Source organism: Spea bombifrons, chromosome 4, assembly GCF_027358695.1.
Source record: "Spea bombifrons isolate aSpeBom1 chromosome 4, aSpeBom1.2.pri, whole genome shotgun sequence".
Lineage (NCBI taxonomy): Eukaryota > Metazoa > Chordata > Amphibia > Anura > Pelobatidae > Spea > Spea bombifrons.
In genome coordinates this window covers 48,762,926-48,783,079 of record NC_071090.1, presented here as the reverse complement: position 1 = coordinate 48,783,079, position 20,154 = coordinate 48,762,926, and the positions used below count along the sequence as shown (strand labels likewise).

At 35.0% G+C, this 20,154-nt stretch overlaps 1 protein-coding gene across 2 annotated transcripts in view; it reads right to left on the bottom strand.

The window, feature by feature from the left end:
• Window positions 1–20,154, bottom strand: part of NAV3 (neuron navigator 3) — a 151,120-nt gene that overhangs the window by 5,484 nt on the left and 125,482 nt on the right. For both annotated transcript variants that reach the window (XM_053462634.1, XM_053462633.1), the window contains exons 18-35: window positions 19,162–19,322; window positions 18,483–18,671; window positions 17,657–17,709; window positions 16,519–16,542; window positions 15,016–15,093; window positions 13,966–14,049; window positions 13,398–13,509; window positions 12,576–12,697; window positions 10,528–10,697; window positions 8,277–8,430; window positions 6,969–7,143; window positions 6,345–6,442; window positions 6,153–6,248; window positions 4,648–4,816; window positions 3,349–3,584; window positions 2,845–2,996; window positions 1,468–1,539; window positions 979–1,175 (exon numbers count right to left, since the gene is read on the bottom strand). In XM_053462634.1, the coding sequence (XP_053318609.1) occupies window positions 979–1,175; window positions 1,468–1,539; window positions 2,845–2,996; window positions 3,349–3,584; window positions 4,648–4,816; window positions 6,153–6,248; window positions 6,345–6,442; window positions 6,969–7,143; window positions 8,277–8,430; window positions 10,528–10,697; window positions 12,576–12,697; window positions 13,398–13,509; window positions 13,966–14,049; window positions 15,016–15,093; window positions 16,519–16,542; window positions 17,657–17,709; window positions 18,483–18,671; window positions 19,162–19,322 (2,342 nt within the window). The remainder of the gene's footprint in view (window positions 1–978; window positions 1,176–1,467; window positions 1,540–2,844; window positions 2,997–3,348; window positions 3,585–4,647; window positions 4,817–6,152; window positions 6,249–6,344; window positions 6,443–6,968; window positions 7,144–8,276; window positions 8,431–10,527; window positions 10,698–12,575; window positions 12,698–13,397; window positions 13,510–13,965; window positions 14,050–15,015; window positions 15,094–16,518; window positions 16,543–17,656; window positions 17,710–18,482; window positions 18,672–19,161; window positions 19,323–20,154) is intronic.

Below are 20,154 nucleotides of genomic sequence, written 5' to 3'. Positions count from 1 at the left end.
TTAAGCATTTGTTTTCTGGCACAGAATGTCTCACAATAAAATATGTGTATGAAAAAGTTACGTCTATTTTAAATTATGTAATATTTACAAATGTAAGCATTACATTAAATATATAAAAAAAATCACAAAGCGACATTTTATGTGCAACTGCAGGTATTTATAGACAAGTTTGTCTAATATATATAGACACACTTGTAATAGACAGAGCAGTAGGAGAATGCTTTATTACGATTAAAGATCAAGATCACCTAATTCTTGTTTTTTTGATACCAAAATATACAAGTAATACGTTGCTGCATATATCCAATCACATTATAATCAATGAATCATTTCCACTGTTGAATGCATGTTGAGGGCAGAAACGGTAAAAATACCATCCAGTGATAACAAAAACTGCACTAGAGCTGAAGCTGTTAACTACAGGCCAGTGATTCGAAATCCAGAAATAAGAAACAAAGAAAGAATTGATAAAAATCCATAGTTCAGGAACTTGAAGCATGGATTTTCTTAAGGCGAGAGCACATTACTCAAACCTTGAAATTGATTTTCTTTGACTGGACGATTAAGGTAATAGATCAGTGCAGAACAGTAAATGTGGTTTATCTAGATTTTAGCAAGATCTTTAGAGCTGTCACACAGAAAAAGAATGAAGAAGTTTTGGAACTGGACTGAAAGACATAGAAAAACAAAGTGAAAAATTAACATGACATTTTTCTCTTTTTAACACATATTTCCTTAAGATAACGCCAGGAAAGTGTGTCCCCTCATAGTTGTTAAACCTTACTAAAACCATTGAAGTTGGTGACCAAGACATTTCTGGACATTTTCTGGGTTGCTTCTCCAAGTTGCCAAGCTTGAGCTCAATTTGTTCCCTAGTAGTAGTCTTTAAATATATATATATTAAAAATCTATCAAAAGCTATTGACAAAGACATCTTTCATACTAGTCTGGTAAACATATTATACAAATGCTACTTACCAATAGTCACATCAGAGGAACTGTGTGTTTCCAAAAAGCTATTGAGATGATGCCATGCCTTTGGAATCCACTCGATGATTTTGACAAGTTCATTGTTTCTCATATTTTTTTCTATCTCTGTTTCAATCAATTTCCTTCTCAAGTACCTTCCAAGAAATCCTTTAACTGGATCAGTATGGTTAGCACATAGAACCCACCTAAAATGTAAAAATACAATACACAGACATTGTTCTTGTGCTCCAAACAATTCTTCGGGCAGATACATAGTGGAAATGTATATATATATATATATGACAGATAATACTAAGAGAAATAGCACTTAATATTTATGGAATCCATTGTAATGGAAGAAACGGAAGAAACTGTAGTTTAATTGACAAAACAGCTACACAAGAAGACATGTTCTGAGAAAACTATTTGAAATCCATGATTCACATAACATAATGAAATCTATACACAGATACTTAATAGTTTCAAGCACTTGATTACCTGAAATTGTGGTGTAACTCTAAATTCGGCGAGGAAGAAATACTTTGATTCATTGTCCCAATAATATATGGGCTAGGAAAAAAATAAAGATGTTTAGTTTAGAAAGAGAAATTGAAGTAATGAAATAATTGGATTTTGTAAAGAGAGCACTAACTTTTGTAACGCATCTTCTGTCAACTTTATAGTTTTATCGTTTATTGAGTGAAACTCAAGTAATGTCATGTTGGTTGTTAAGTCTGTCAGTCATATTGGTAATGCAACGTGGGAGTTAAGTCTCTCATGGAATCCAGCCAGCCAAGTTTTATTATAAATCCTATTAAGTTTAATGGAGTTCTCGGTCAACCTGCCTCCTCAGGAGTTAGTTTGTTCCTACTGATAAATGTGGGTCGGAGCATTCTGTAACCACAGGTGTTCCTCTTTACCATTGTATTCTGTGTTATTATAAGAGACTAGATATGGTAATTGTTTAATGTACATTTCAAGATTTTTTTTCTCTTTTATTTTCATAAAGGTTTTGCTTCATCTGTGACAACAACCAATTTCACACTTCATTCCATGTGATCTTATCTCCTAGGGTGCTGGCTAAACAACTTTATGTTCTCAGGGCTTTAAATTTCACATGTATTCAATTCCATTAGCAATCAAATGACAATTTTTTTTAAGAGACATCACTTTCTGCTTTAGATTACTAGTAAAACATTAACATCTACAGAATAACCTCTTCTCAAATGCACTGCAGCCATGATTGAAATTGTGTCCTTAATTACAAAGCATTTACATTGAACCTTCTGTTTTCTAACCATACATGTGCACAGTACAAAAATTATTTTTCTGCCTTTCAAGCTCATTGTGAAGTAAACACTGATTATATACACATTAAAAGAAACTAAAAAAAACAACATTTGGTAAACTGTGACTTTACCACTAAGAATAAAAAATGCTGGGTAAAGGACAAAGCTTCTAGCAGCTGTTGTGCATTTTGTGTTTCTTGAGACAATGTAATTGCATTTAGTTTGGAATCTAATTTGTTTTCTTTAACTTGCTTGATCTAGGTGAGGTTAGGTCTCCCATACATGAGCTGTTGCATGCGCAGTGTAAAAAATATAACAGAAGGTATGACTTCTTAAAAATGAAGAATATATTATGTTGAGCCAGAAAATCTTGAAATTAATAATTGCAAACATTAAACACATTAGTTATTTAACCTATTCACTATTTCAAGTATATTATGTATGTAGACTTTGACAAGGTGCATTGTTGCTCTCAGATGTGAAATCATGGAATGGCTCACCAAATAATAAGGGAAAACACAGTACGATATACAATTAACTGTTATGTATTTAACATGTCCAAAAATACTTCCAGCTACTAACATACCATTTACTGTACTTGCAGTTCAGAAATCCATTGAATATGTCACTCAGGGATCCAATATGATGAAGATTATCCAGGATTACCACCAGTGGGAGGTCTTTGTCATTATCAGCACTGCACTGGTCCGCAAGACTGGCAAGGTACTGCCGCAATTCCTAAGATCAAACTCATGTCAAAAAAGAATAACGCAATACAGATGTAGAACCCACAGGAACAGTTACTAACTGTATTTCACTACTCGTTATAATTTAAACTATGTTTTCCTACTTCACCTCTCTAAATAATCGTTAAATAAATTAAACTCTGGATCCTAGATAAATGTCAAATTTAATAAAAAAAACGAGGTACCCAGGAGTATATGTTCTATAAACTCTTCGTTTCACGATAGACAGTGACCTTTTTAAAACCACATAAAACTTTTACTATTTTCCAAAGTTCTTTCATGACCAGTATTTTCCTTTCAACTGCTCGACAACAACAAACAGCTCAATTTTTTTTCTTGCTTACTTTGCTTGATTTGTGGTCCACATTAAAGGTTGCAATTGCTTCCTCAATTTTCTTCCTGCCACTTTTATTTATCACATATTCAGCTAGTCTGTTAGCCAGATATGTTTTTCCTGTGCCGCTGGGTCCAGATAATATAATCCTGTGGTGTTCCATCAGTAAATTAAAGTAACGCTGACTAATTGGTTTCGGAATGAGGGTATCAAACACAAAACTGTCTAAACTGTTTTCTTCTACACCTAAAACAACACAAAGATAAAACATAGATTTGTGAAATTCATATTGAATGTCAGCTTTGTAAAATGTTATCCTGCCCTGGTTCTATTAAAAAAAGAGTTTTAGGCATTAAACATGTGGTACTTCTAAGAAGCATATAAATAATTGCACTGTTTATGACACAGTATGCTGTCATTTCATACAATGTAAATATTGTAACATATTAATGACGTTTAACATTGATTTTACCAACTACAATGTACAAAGTGTTATGTTAGCTAAAGATCAATTAAACAGACCTAGTAACACGGGTATATTAAGCAAACACATAAACAGGTACCTTCAAACACATCTAAACAGCACAAAACAGGGCATAAGTAGTGACCATTACAATGTGCCATGTAAGCACATTTAGACAACATTTTAATGATAGACTTTTTTTTATTCATGGCCTCTAATTATGGAGCCAAGTTATTAAAAAGAGATTATACTTTTCCTTGGCCACTGTTTATAACAAAAAGAAAGAAATGGTTTTTTTTGTGCTGTATTGGTACCAGAGATGAAAATCTTTGGGTGGTGGTAACATTGGGATCTGCTCACTAAAGATGGAGTTTGCAGTTCTATCACACTTCATTTTTCATTACGAAGATCTAATGTCAGTGGACTTCCACAGAATAAATAACCAGGGATGGAAACCACAACTCTCCTGCAAACTCTCCTACCCACTTCTGCTTTAGTGAATAAACTCTTTTAGCTTTAGGGACCTCAGAGGACCATTCTTCAGATAAATAAAACAAAGTCTTAAATACATGAGACATTACAAGAAAAGATAGTTGCTGTCAGGAGCTAGATGGATTAGCAACCATTAGCATAAAGAAAGAGTCAATTCACAAAATAGTGAAAGACAGAATTTGAATACAGTCTGTGACAGAGAAGAGATTTTTTTCGGTTCTAAGGTAGGACTAATTCTAAAGACAGAATAAACCACATACAGTATATGGAATACCAATAGGAATACACACACCAATTTATAGTATTCACAAGCAGCTAAGACTTATGAGAGGAAAATGTTTGTGGTGCATTTACCTTTAAGGTTCACAGTGATTATGTTATTGTCTCCTACTAAGTAACCGCAGGGTAACATTTCAGGCACTTCTGTATTATTTCCTCTAACCAAATCACCTATACAGTAACTGGTGATTGAATCAGAGGTTAAGCCTAAATTAGCAGCAGGATCCACACGGTAAATGTACTCCTTCAAAAGACACAAGAAAAAGATCAATCATTTTCAAGGAGCTTAACTCTTCAAGGAACACACTCAGCAATATATAACGGTTCTGTTTTGGGGGTCCTTAATGGAAAAATGCATCTGTTTCATTCATGCGCACGATACATGTAGCCATATGTACGTTGTCAGTTTAATTCGCGTTTTAGTTATGATTCAAGATGGCTTGATAATGTAACAATGCATTCATTTGCAGTAGAAGTATGCCTTCTAACATGTTTTGTGGTGATTATTATGGTTTCCAGAACACTTGCTCTGGAATTTAATATGAGAGCAACGGTTCTTCAGAAGCCTCTTTTAAAACAAAATCAACTTGATAAATATTATGAAACCCACCTATATCTAGTTTGGTGTTTCAGGACTTCGTGAACCAGACAAAAAGTTACAGGGCCAGTTTATAAATGCCTTTTTTTAAGATAAATAAAGAAGCATAAATTGAGACTAGTCGTGTTGTCCTTATACATTGTTCTCTGGTCTAAGTCTGGATTTTCAGACATACCGTTAAAACATGGAAAGATTATTGTGACATTGACAAAAGTATTACATATAAAGCAAGCACCTGCATTAAATGACAAACTCCAGAACAATTGTGGTTTGATTAAATTTAATAAAAGATACTTTATATAAAATCTGACTGTGCTGGTAATTAACAGATAAGCTATTTAACAGCAGTTAGAACATGACCCTCTTAAATATAAGCCAGTGGGAAAAGGTTAAACCTCAGCTTTACATTTCATTCAAAATATTTAATCATTTTAGTAACAGTAAACAGAAAATGATTCCAAATAATTTCTAAAGGTCCTTTAGAACATTTCACAGCTAATTCCGCATGAAACCAAACAATGAGCCTTTATTTTTTTCGTGGAAAGACGAATGCACCCCGGGCACTGCTTCTACACAACTATACAACTAAGTAACCACAGAAGTCTGTCAAAAAAAGAATTGTGGCTGTGATTCAAGGTTGAGAGCGTCTTACACCTGCACAAGCAGTGCCATTATAGTTATTTCTCTTTTATGTCTTCACAGTTTGATATTAATCCACTAAGATAATAAACACCCATTTATTCATTTCTGTTGGGTACAGAGGTTTTAAAAAGCAGTGAAGTACTGAGCTGAGTAGCTCTAATTTGTAGTATTATGCCAAGAAACTCAGCAGATAGCACCAGCAGACCTGCATCCGTTTTCACAGAAACTGTCAAAAGAATATGCTCTGAAACTTTTTATGAAATAAGTTTTAATAACAAACTGTGCATTTGTAATCATGCATCATTTGCGTTGCTCTTTATATAATAGAAACAATGTTTACCTTAAAGAGACGTTTGATAACCGCATCTAGAACATCCCATTTGGTCTTCCCACTCACTCCTATTGATCCTATTAAATATAAGTTGCTTTTTGCATCCTATAAATAGGAGAAACAAAATGATGAATTTAATGTATAACTTACAGAAAATAAAACAAAAGGAGGGGAAGACGTAGTCAATTTAAAATAAAATACCTTTGACCGCCCATATCCTTTATTAATGGAGATGACAATTTTAACACTGCGTCCTTCCTTAAGGAATGTGCCGTCCCGAATATCCTCCAATATTATATCTATAAAAACATTATTTAATGCACAGTTAATATAAACAATTTCAATTAGTGTTCGAGTGTTCTTAAAGGCTGTATATATATATATGATTATAAAAATGTTCCTCTTACTTATTATTAGGCCTATTCCATTTAAAGCATAAAGGAATCCTAACAAATATCTGGCTTTTTTTAAGACTAAAAAAACCCACACCAGCCAATTGCTACTGAAAAAGGCAAAATAAACCAAACTGAGTAAGAAGTAAAACAGAAAAGATTGGCAAGTAATATGTCAGTTTACATAAAAATCAGCAACACTACTGCCACGTGCACCACTGTGCTGCTGATATCCAACTAATTTTCTCCTTAAATTGAAGATATAAGCTATGTCCATGCTAAAATTACATTTTCTTCCATACAATTAATGTTTGCATTCTAAAAAAAAAAATGTCAAAATGTGTTTTGTTATGAAGAACGTCCCCCAAAATATCAGCACAGAATTCTCGGGAAATTCGACTCTCAAAGCCTTTACAACAATTAGGATACATACCCGTTGAAACCGTTTCTGCAATGTTCAAGTTATTTAGAGAAAGCCCTAGCGACTGTCTTGAAGAAGAAGAGGAAGTACTGCTTGAAGATTCAGAGGAAGGCCTTGCCATTTTTCCTGGAGTGCTGGTTTCTGCCTTTAACCTATCATTCTCGGCTTTCAGTATTTCGATCTCATTCTGTAACCAAACGGACGATATCGTGATTGTGCGACATTAATCTGTACTTCCTTATAGTTTAACATATACTACTACATGAATTATAGACCCCATTTTTCCTTTCCTTTTCTTACTGAAGGAAGGAGTTCACAACTGAACTCCCTGATATCCTTTTTCAAGGAAAGACTAACTCCCATTGAGCTTCTCCAGCAAGAAGTGTTGGCCCTGCTTAATGTATAAAACAATTTCGTATAAAGTCCAAACTAATTTAGCTGTACTTCATTCAGGGCCGGCTCAGTCTTTTTTGCATGAGGAGCTTAATAGGGTTGGCCCTTCATAACGCATAATGATATCAGGGAATTCAACTCCCAAATTGGTAGTCATTTCACATTTCCTATCACAGCAGCATATTGGTGCTTCCAGAATCAAAGTTGTATTCTAAAATTAAACTTCTTGATAAGTGCTCTAATTAAAAATGGTCTATTATGGTATTTTTGTCATTTTACACAGCAAATAAAGTTTACTTGTTTTGTATTTGCAACCAAGTAACAAAAATCCATCGCGTTTTCAAAGACACACACACTAAAATTAATCTGTAGGCAAGTAACACCAAACAGATGTTTGGAATAAACTATAGATATCATCCAAAATGCCTGAAGGAGAAACATATCACATTTAACAGCACATTGTAGACATCTCAATCAACATGCACGCTGCTGAGGATTAAACCGAGAGGTGTTAATGAAACCGCGGTGACAGATGTCCTGTCAATCACTTTCAAAAATGGAAAGATACTATTTGAAGAATAATTTACTTTCATTCATTTCCTAGGTCACCTCTGATTACATATATGATCTATAAATCTGAGTACATCTGGGGGGAAAACTATTTTTCAGTGTATTTCTAATTGATTCATTCAGCAAATTTAGCATTTATCGATGCCGATGCAGCTGCTAAAACGTAATGTGGAAAAGTGCTATAAGTATATATATATTAGCACTTTTCCAGGCACGCATATATAAATACTGATACACACATTACTACTTGCCAGGCAAGTTGCACTGGGTTTATTATTTCCTGGCTCGGAATTAGATTTCAAAGCAACAGTTAGAAGACGGATCTTTTGGTGCGCCTCAATTTGTAGTACCACTGACCTGCATTCGGTTCATTGCTTCCCTGATTTGGTCAAGGTGATGTGCTGAGCTAAGAGCCTCCAGGCGTATGTCTGTTAGCTTCAGCTCCTTCTCTCTCAGCTCGCCCTTTAACTGCAAGATAATTTCGGCTTCAGCCTCCGTGCATTCACATATCCTTCAGGAAAAAATAAACAAGTTATTTTGAGAGTTCAAAAGTAATTTCAAGCAAGCAAATTCACATTCATCAGCAGTTAGGTAGATGTCTACACTTCTGTTTTGAGAACAGTTGCACCCATACCTGAATGCATCTGATATTTTGCAGCCATTTGTGTCACAAGCATTGTCCAGGGAGCTAAACATGAACTATTGTGTGCATCATGACATCAGAAAGTGAAAATTTGCAATTTCCATCCGCACTCACACTTGTCAATGCTCCCAAGGAAGCAAAGGAAAATCCAAGGGGGAACATTTTTTCCAATAATAGTGTTATTATTGACAGCAGGATTGGGCAAAAAGATGTGCTGGCCTCCTAGCTGTTTGTTAACTAAAAATCCCATGATGCTCCTCTGTATCATAGTATGTGCAGTCTAACAGATGGAAGGACACATATTGGCTGACATGAATAAATCATTTAGTAAGGGTACAATGTGAACACTACCTAACTTCTATCTGCTTACCATCCCTCCATAAACAGAATAGAACAATTAGCACAACAAATATATAAATTAGATATATAAATAATATTTCATCTATGGTTCAACAGTAAACGGTATTTCCACAATTGACCAAGATTGTATTTCAGAACCTACAGACAACAGAAAAGAAGATTGTATTTCATAACCTACAAACAACAGAAACGAATCAAATTGTTTCAATATAACCTTAATTAGCCAAAATCATATTGCTGACACTTTAGCTTTCTATGTTTCTTTACAATAACAAGCAGTGTATGTATTATGTCAGTATACATATTGGGTTGTGTATATGTAAAAGTAGTCAAGTTAGCTCTGTACAAACAAAAATGTTACTCTACGCACATGGCTTTACTGATGGGAAATTGGTGCTATCCAAAGAAAGTGCTATATCAACTATGTTAGTGTTTGAATTACTTAAAATTTTCAGTAGTGTTGTCAAAACCTAAGTTTAATACTATTTTGCCCTGGAAAACAAAGGTTGTATTGTATACAAGTGCAAAATAAGATGACATTCATTACCCTACATGTCAATATCAAAACGCACTATGCATTATAATATTATCGTACGTGCCTATTTCGTAGGATTGATATCAGTAAAGCATACTGGGAGAATAAATGTCATGTTTTAGTTTACAAGAGAGAATGTGATAGCTTTTGTTTGGAATCAGTTGTTTCCATAGAACTTATTACTAACTAAACATTGTCTTCTTAAAGGTCAAGATTGCATTCAGTGCTTAATATTAAAATAGGATAAACAAATGCTGGGAACGGACATTAATAGTGACACACGAGAAACGCTAGGATAGGCCTAAACACACAATGGCGTGGTATTCGATCATTTTGTAAGTAGTGGTGTTTATAGATGTCACTTTATCTCTTTAGCCAATTAATGCATGCAAAGACCTCTGTCCGGCACACAGGTTCAATCACATGCACCACACGTTTACCGAGATCTATGCTTGTAAATCACATGGCCATTTTGCCTTTTCTTTGGTAGCCAGGTTACAGGTGACCTGAATTCACAAGAATTAAATAATATTGTTGGAAAAAATTACAATCAGTATAGAGTATGTTAAGTTGTTTGCTTAATTGCCCACTGATTATCATAAGATCCCAGCTGCTTTATAAAAAATATTAGCTTTTGGATCTGGTAATTTCAATATCATTCTTTTTTGATGAAACACAATTTGTCCTGTTTGTTCAGATCTAAAATGTAAAATTGGGCACAATGTTTAACTAAGTCTTCCAAGTTCATCGTGTTCAATTATCAAAAGTGGATTTGTATGCAAGATCTGCTTTCAAGAATAATAACAATAATGAAACACAGGCAAATCAAATATGCAAAAAATACATGGTTTGATACACAACATACTTTAAAAGTATAAGGTCCAGCCAAATTTTAAGAAACCCAAATTGTGAAGAAATAAAACATAGAAAACGTTAAAACTGCAAAAATGTGTAGTGCACATATGCATGGCTACGTAAAAATATACCCAACTCATCTGAATAATGGAATTTTATGGAACTTATCAGGGTTTTTCTTCTTGCTCTAATGTTAGCACAACACAGTAACTTACTCTGAGCTGGACTGCGATCCTTTCATTGAGGACGATCCTGCATCATGTGAATTATGCTGTAATTTCGGTGATGATGGCACAGATGAATCAGTAAGTTCTTCAATGTCTGAATGTGAAGATGGTTTGTTTGACTTTTTCTTGCCAAAAGCTTGTTTGAAAGAACTTCGCAACTGGGAATGACACACACACACAAAATGCATTCGTTTTTACGCAAAGAAAAATGTAATGTGAAATATAAGACAGTTATACATTTCAAAGCTGTACTGCTATCTCATTACAAAAAATAACTGTTATTCACACCGTTCGTATTTAGTGGTTTAGTTTGACACTTTATTCGAACTATTAAAAGTAGTGTGTCTTCAATTAACATGTAGATGCCAGTTCAGCTGAATGATAATGTAATGGCTATAGACACGGTAAGCTGAATGTGTTAGTTGGGGTGAGAAGACATTCTACATACAAAATGGCAATAAATGAATTATGTGGTTTATTTGTTTGCTAAAAGGCTTTACTATCGCTTTTATGTACTGGGAATGGCAAAGCATATGGCTTATGAAACCACTACACCGTAGCGCTAAACTAAATATACAATCTCTACGTGAGCAGGTAGACAGAAGTATATTATCAGGGTTGCAAATGAACCAGCTTTCTGTTGCATCTTATCTCTAATTAATTTCAGTCAATTATAGTAGATTTATCTGCTTGCACACGTCTACCAGCTTTGGTTAGGGATATTGCTAATCTGTTGCAGTATGATTTGCATTTTACTCAATTCCAATATGCCAATTGACCCCTTAAATTCACAGAGCTGAAACTATATCAACTCCTTTATTGTGGGCTGTATGTAGCCATTCCTTCAGCAAAATTAAATGCCCATGAAAAACCAATTGGTTCTACATTATTGCTTGTGAATAAAAAAGAGGCTACCTGCACAGCTAATGTTAACCAATGTTATACAGCCTTCCACATTAAGAAATTGGACAAACCGTGTTAAGCCAAACAACAGTTTTCAATATTTCAGATATTTTTAAAGTACATTTTACACTTGGATGTAAAATATTAAACAGAATTCAAGAGCAGATAAGGACCGTTCAGCCCATGTAATCTGCCCATTTTTTTCTGATGTAAAACTCAGGTCTTAATCGCTCCTTGATCTTGTCTTAGTTTCAAGATAGCTTTATGCCAATCTCATGCATGTCCCTAACTATATTAGCAAGACTTGTGCACATGGACCAAAAACTATTCAAAGATTCAACCGAACACATTTTTCAGTTTGGACGAAATTCTGAGGGCTTTTCTGATTCGGAGCATCCTCACTCATCCTCTCTCACACTCAGTATCTGTCTCCCTTCTACCTTTCCGTGTCTCTGTCTTATTTTCCGCAGTTCCGCTTCTTGTCTTGTTCTATGCTTCTCCTGTCTTCTTCCTTGGTCTGCTTCTCCCCGCTGTGATATCCTGGCCTCTGGGAGCATTTCCACAAAAGGCGGCGTGCCCTGGCTCTGCCCTTTTGAGGGAATACTCCAAGTAGCCAGAATATGGCAGATGGATCTGCATATCTGTCTCTATTATTCTGGAGGTGAGGTTGTCACCGTGGCTTATCCGAAGGCTCCGTCCTGTTATAGCAGGGAGAAGCGGACCAAGAAAGAAGACAGAAGAACAAGAAGAGTCAAGACAAGACGTGCTAAAGAAAAGAAAACAGGGTCACGGAAGCACCTGGTAGGGAGACATTGAGTGAAAGTGAGCAAGAGTGAAAGAAACCAACTAAATGCAAGCAAAAAATTTTGAGCTATCTGCTTTGTTTTCATTTGTTTATTTTGTTGGGTTCCCTCATTGTTTTCAGACAAATTAACAAAATTGGCTAATTTCATTAAAATGAAAATTCATATTAATCCAAATGCACAAGTCTTGTATTAGCCTCTGCTACTTCTTCTACACAGAAGGCTGTGTCATGTCTAGCACTCTCTCGTTAAAGTAAAAACTACTCTCTCAGCAAATTATTTAGCAAGGCTGTTGATAATTAGTATCCTTCATTTTCAAGCATGCGTTACCCAATTTTTCTTCTTCTTTTTCTTGGAGTCGATATCATTGGCACTGCCAATACTAGAATGACTTGTAGCACTATTGACACTAGAAACACTTTCTGAGGAGTGCTGTCTTCTTATCCGCATATCTAAGGAGGAAAAAGAGTGATCTGTGAAGTAATCAGCAATTGGCAGTGTTTTGTGATATTTCATTTACATGTTGTTTACATTTTAGATTATTTAATATAACTAAAGTACAAACTCTTGCACAGATCACTACACCCTAAACTGTGATGATTCCACAGAATAGTTGGAAACCGACACATCAATTTCATTTTCCCCATCTAGGACCCAGATAGGACTGTGTGTGATAAAGCTTCTAAAATAACCATGCTAGTATGAACATTGTATACACTTTTACTATATTCTTGTAAATGACAGCTTTGTATTCGAGCCTAGGATAAATAGGCTTAGGTCTGCAGGTCTGGGGAGGCACCGATGAACAGCTCAATGGGCCAGTTGGGGAAATCAGAGAAATGCCTTTTAACAATTCCATTCATCCTATGGAGGTATGAGCCTCACTGGCACAGCAATCATAGCATGCTGTATTCACACTGCATGTCCTTAAGGTGCAAAGCAATGGGATATGGCATCATAATCGGGCACTCAGCAGATGGGGGTAGGAAGGTAAAGGCCAGTAAACAGGGCAGCCCCAAACTTACATAAATCACTAGTATAATGGTAAATGGGAATATCCATTTAGCGTAAGTGACACTGGATACATCACAGCAGAAAAAAAAAACATTTACAAGATGGACCTGAAATTCAAAGCAGAAGAAGAAAACGCACCTTTGTCAGAGTGGTTGGAGCCATTGAGCGCTCCTTGGATGGCAGCTTGGGCTGCAGAATTCTGGGCCTTTAACATTTCAATTGTTTCTCTCAGCTCAATTAGTTCTGATTCCTGAAAGGAAAACAAACATAATGTTCTCATTTTACAACTGTCTTCTAGTTTCTTTCTACTTTTTGTAGTTTCTCTGTTATATCTATTCATACACACATCAAGATATCTCCATACTAGGTATGTTTATCCCTATCGAGCATGTATTGCTTCCAGAAGACGGAAATTAAGAGGTCACATATAGGATATCTATCTATCTATCTATCTATCTATCTATCTATCTATCTGTCTATAAGAAACATTTGTTCCATCTTACAGACTATTCACTTTTGGGTGATACACTAACATGCAAATAAAGAAAAATGAAAATAATGTGCAGACATAAAAGAACAATAGGTGTATTGCAAACAATGAGAAGTAATGCAGTTTTATTTAGTTGAGACTGAACCCGAGCTAGATTTTCCATTTTCATTACTTCCTCGGCTATAGGTGTTTTTTTACAGGCTTTCAAACACTCACCTTTTGTTCAGCTGTCATTGTAAGGCTTTGCAGTCTTCCAGTCATATTTCCTAAGCTCTTTTCAAAAGCTGCCACCAAATGAGACTGTAAACGAGGAGAACAGAAAGCATTCAGAATATCACCAGTGCCTCAAATTTATGACATAAACCCATCACTCAACATCTGTTGAGATAAGTAACTAGCTGAATTTCATTTTCGTTATCAGAGATTGTAATCTTAAATTATATTTAATAGCAAACTGTTGATAGATTACCATTTGTGACTGTTTCTATTATAAAGTTCTGCATGGAACAGTTAAGGAGATTATTTTTCTTCACTAAGCAATTTCCTGTATTTTCTAGACATAAATGTATGTTATTTGAAAAGTCTGTAAATATTTGGTGAACTAGTCTGCTATTCTTTTTTTTTTATTTTTGGTGCATCCTACAACCAGCTTCATTTCCATTTTTCATTTTTATCCGTTAGAACAAAAGAAACATATTTTAGGGGTTTTATGGCTTAGCATAAATGAACGTGGCATTGCAGTATATCAAAGAATATAGATATCTGCTTATGAGGCTTAGGCTCCCTGCATTGATACCCCATGAGCATCTAATACATACTAAGGAGCACACACATCTCTAGCTGGGTTGCATGAACAGACATTGATGTCCATCTAGTTTAACCCATGCCAGGAATCCTGACAAAGACAGATGTGATCATGTAAGGGAGGATACTGTGCAACAATTTCTGTTAAAAAGAAAGCAAAACTTTTCCCATTTTTGATGGTACCATTTGTGATTTTTATTATTGGTAAACATTGCTTTGGAAAGAAAAGGTCTTCTTTTGACAATGCTGTAAAGCACATAATAACCCATAATATTGGGACTTCTGGGGCATTGTTCCTTTAAAACTGCACATATAAAGAAAATGTATTTATTTGTACAACCACAGTACAACGCATGGTGTGAAATAGAGGTTATTATATATGTTATGCACCATGGAAGAAGTGTACTTTTAATTTACCATCCATATAAAGTATGACTTGGTGCTCATGTTATTTGTACTTACATTAGCTGAAAGCTGGGATGTTAGAGTAGCAACTTTTTCTTGTGAAGCAACTAACTCTCTTCTCAGTTTCTGTATTTGCTAAAATATAACATTTTAATAAAAACCGATTATTTCACACAACTGATGACACATAGCAATTTAGTAGAAACAGCCATGCATACTTTTATGTAACAAAATAGTATTACATTTATAACTGTACAGTAAAGCATATAGTTTCTTTTAGAAACATTAAGGGGACATTGATAAACATTAGACAGAGTTACTCTGCATTACATGTGCCAACTGGCTGCTCCACTGGACCTGTTCAACCTACAATCATGTCATTTGGGTGGTACATTAATAAACATATAAGATTATATTCACCCAAAGACTTCACCTTTTGATTTATTCTGGTTACCGATGGCGAACACAGGAACACAGGTGTTTTACGATGATACTCTTTGCTTTCAAAATGTTCCTGGCTTGGTTTTAGGAGCCACATTAATTATGATCTTATCATTTCAAGACTTGTTACCAATGTTTAGCATTTTAGATGCAATCACACAAATAAAGCTAAAGTAGCACACATACTACAACAGAATCCTTAGAAGATCTGACTGTGACACACACCGGTTTCATACACCAGTTGCTACACAAGCAGTAGCATATGACAAGGAAGGTTAAACTAGTTTTGAAGATATGAAATGTCCCTCATAAAATGACTGGATGATAGACATGTGGCCATTACATGACATATTATAAAGGTAATAGCCACCAGCGAAGAAGAAATAATCAATGGACTTTCTGAATGTTAAAACAGATATGAGCAATTTCCATTTTCTGGCTGTGATACAGGCTACAGCGGAAAGGAAAAAAGGTGAGCGCCTCCTTTTGACATTTCTCTCTCAACTATCTAGAATTTGCAGACTCCAAAGATCGTGAACTTAAAATAAGGGAGATTAAGTCAAGTTCTTTTTCCTGCCAGGTGATAAGAGATATTGACAGGAGTGTAGGTGCAATGCCAGATATCAGACAGTGGTTATCATGCTTTAAAGTATGTCAATTACAGCTGGATTCAGTAACATACATAAAGAAAGGAATATTTGTCCAGGTATATCAAACACAAATTTGTTACTAGTCTTTAAAATATAAATGAAAAAGAAAACTAATTAAGAGGCCCATAATAAAAGAAAATATTTCCATTTCATAGAATACATGAAAAACGAGGGATTGATTTGTAAAATAAATATTTTTTAATACACTTTTTTATTGTCATTTACTTACATCCCTGATTTGTTTTGAAGTTGTCTGGTGTTATATAGTATACCCTGTGGAATATCTTTTATGTATTATTTTATGTATTATTATCTGTAGCGCCACTTGTATTAGCTGACCCAGCTAACAAAGGCTCATTAGCATTCAATGCAGAAATGCCAGCCTACTATATCTAACTAGAATCTTCTGCAACGCCAGAATATTTTATATACACAGTTCTATTCACGGAAAACAAGCTGAAGTACTTACCTCGGAATGTGCCTTCTCTTCAGCCTAAAATGTAACACACAAAAAAAGCTCAAATTATTCTTAGCACCAGATCAACTTTTTTATCTGATGTTCAACTTCTTGTGAGGCTTGGCTATTTTGCTTTTATTCTGCATTTTCATTACAGAGAGAGGCCATCATTCATTTATCATCATCTTTGGATTCTAGGTGTCTTCTGCTAAATAACCAAGTAGCAATTCAACTGGATCTTTTTTTTTATTATCTTTCTCTGCCAGTCTTGTTATCAGCCTTCTCCAAAATAAGACAATAAACAGTATAATCGTATAACTTGTACATATCTATTTAACCGTCTGTCATGTCTATATAAAATTGATGTATATTAGTTACTGAACCTATGTTAGCTTACCCTGATCTGGTGGGGTTATGTTTACAAAAAGACGCATCATAAAGACATGGGTGTGATATCATTTGAGATTAGGTCTAAGATGGGGGCACATTGTGAATAAATGTACACTGAGTAACTACAAAATAAGTTTATTTTGGGCAGGGGGGGAGTAAATTAACTATGTTCCAGAAAAGACTACTACAAAGCACCATTTAGTAAATAAACCCTTACATGTCAATCATCTGAATGAAGATTGCTGGCTTACACAGCACACATTCATTAAGGTCTCTGAAGAAGGTAACATTCCCGTTCCTCTACTGACATCTACTGATCACTGTATCAGTATAACATCTTTTGATTGTATATTGCAATGTTTTGGGCAAGATCCATGCATTTAGTTAAATGTATAAATGAGACATGTTTGTGTGTGCGCTCATGTGTTCACATAATTAAATAAAATGGCTATATTATATATTAGAATACTGATCTTGTCTTGAAATGGTTTTCTTAGAAAATATTTTCCTTTATATACAAAAGGATAACTGGTTGATTTTGTCTGTTCATCGAAAAAATTGAGGAAGCATCTGATAGACTGCACTTTATCAGCTGAACATAGCTATTTAAACAAGACACCAGAATCAACACATTATCTCACACATATTTCCCCAGAAACAAATGGGCATTGAACACATATATGTCTGTCTGTCCATCTATCTATCTGCACACATAATTATTGGAAACAGGAAATAATCTATTTATGATTAAAAGACTTACCGTAGAATAAAGTGATGATGTGCTGGAAACCAGTGATAATGAAGATCCATGTACTACAAAGAAAGCATGTATACACAGTAGTGTTACAATACAAGCTTGGTGTACACTGCATTACTTATTCTTTATTTCAGTGATCACATTTTTAGCCATATATTCCAGGTTTTCAGACAAAAGCAAAATGAAATAGCCTCTGGTATAGGGTGACCTGATTTAATCTATAACCTACTTATGGAAAATACTTAATAAAAAACAGCTTCCATGTGTAATGTATTTCAAACCAGCTCTCCCCAGTTAAATAAAAAATCTGGTCACCCTAGCCACCCTAATCCAGAGGTGTTGTCAGAAGGCATTTTAATCATTGCTTCAGCCTCATGTATAAGGCTGACATTACCCATAAATTTAACATATAGATATAGAATGCACAACACAACAGATGGCATGGCAAATACAATTAGCCAACATTATAGAGTATGTCAACACCAGTAAGTATTTATTTTCTAATGTACATTTGTTGCCATTTATATTTCCCCAACATTTTAAATGACCAAAGAGAGACACTTTTTGTCAGGGATGTAGGAAATGCAGAGCCTTACCAATAGTTCAAAAGTTCTGACATGATTTATCTTTGTCTCATTCTTTAACATCACAAGAACCTGGCATTTTAACAGGGGTGTGTAGACTTGTTATATCCACTCTATATGTATCATTAGGATATTTTAGTGCAAATCTGCACCGCAGGTTATAGCCATATGAATGCGCTACACACACTACCTTGGATGAAACCATTCTAATCCTATATTTCAATGTAACTGTTGTTTGATATTACCTTCCTCCATGCTGTCCCGGAAGGAACCTGAGTGGCTGATTGCTCTTGGCCTGTCCTCAAGTGAAGTGGCACTTCCACACAGCTGGGAGTCTTCATATAACTCAAAGGAAGTGTCTTGGGCTGGAATGCTGTTCGATCTCATCATGCTCGGGCCAGGAATGTTAAACTGTGATAGGTTGGTTGGACTTACTGCAAAAGAGGTTTCAGAGAAAACACAATATGGCATTCTAATGAGGCAGTGCAAATATGTATAAAATCACAAGTACTTAAACTGTCTGCCTCCTGGTACTTAACATTAAAATGTATCTGCAATAAATATTAATGTTTCATTTTGCTTATCACTTCATCAATACAAATCCTCCCTGTGAGAGAAATATTTGTGAAAAGTCAATGAAAAGTCTAGTAATAGATCCCCCTCCCCCCCAACATAAACTATAGGCTGGAGTGGCACTCTTAATAGTGTGATAGGCCATTAATATGTATTAACGGAAGTTAGTTCAATACTATAACAACTATGAGAATAAGTTACTGCTTATGTAGTACTATATTGTGCAGCTGCATATTTCTGGATATGAATAGCAGACCAAATATATTTGCTTTTTTCTGTATACTGGACATCTGATTACGCATGACATTATGTTTTGTTTTTTTTTTAGAGGTTTTTGTTCCTTTTTCTTACCCAAATTGGAATAATGATATTTTCCATTTGCAGAAGATGATATGCCTGACGGTGAGACCAGTGGAGACTGGCTACCTGTGTCTTGTAAACCTCCAGTTGAATGAGATCGCAACCACTCCTTGCCTTCTTCCTGACTTGTCTGCCGAGATGATGGAGTGTACCTATGACAAAAATGTACAATTATTTTTACAGCAAATATACAAGGATGTGGACCTAATATTTTCCAGGAATGAAGGGACTATATTTGAATCCAGGCAAAATAAAATACCCATGCATCATAAACAGATGCAATCAATTGATATTTTAAAATCAATTATGATATTTTCAACACATATACTCAAGGAGACGCCAGATTAAAAGGCAGTAAAAAATGCATCCCTTGCCAAGGATTTCAAGGACTTCCAACTCCCAGTGATGACGATAAAAGAAAAAGGACTACATGCTACAGTAAACAATCACAGTGCAGAGATAGCAACGTTTTAGACTAATACAACATTTGGGACAGTCGTGACATATTGTGATAGTTAATTGGTCTTCAGTAAAAAATACAGAATATTTTCATGTTCAAGACAGAGCCGTAAAGTAGCAGACAACAATGTACTATATTAAAGCTGTAAACAAGAGACTAGGAAGATACATAATATGACAACCATAGAAATTAATTAACACCAACGCAGCCAACAGGCAGTCAAGATTTGTTAGTATCAGACTGGAAAATAAAGATACGTAAGTAAGACATGAAACATAAAAGTACTAATATTTACACATGTTGTATGTTATTCTATAGTAATCTTTTGATTATAGCATCAGGTTTAGATTGTCTGTAGCATTAAAGTAACTATGCTACAAATCTAAATGGACGAAGAAAGAATTATCAGTTGCAAGTTCCATACAATGGTCCGCTAGGTGGCGTTTCTCCACCAACACATTGTAATGTGTGATTTGATGATAGTATTAACAAAAAGTCTGCCCAGCAGCCAAACAGACGGAGAA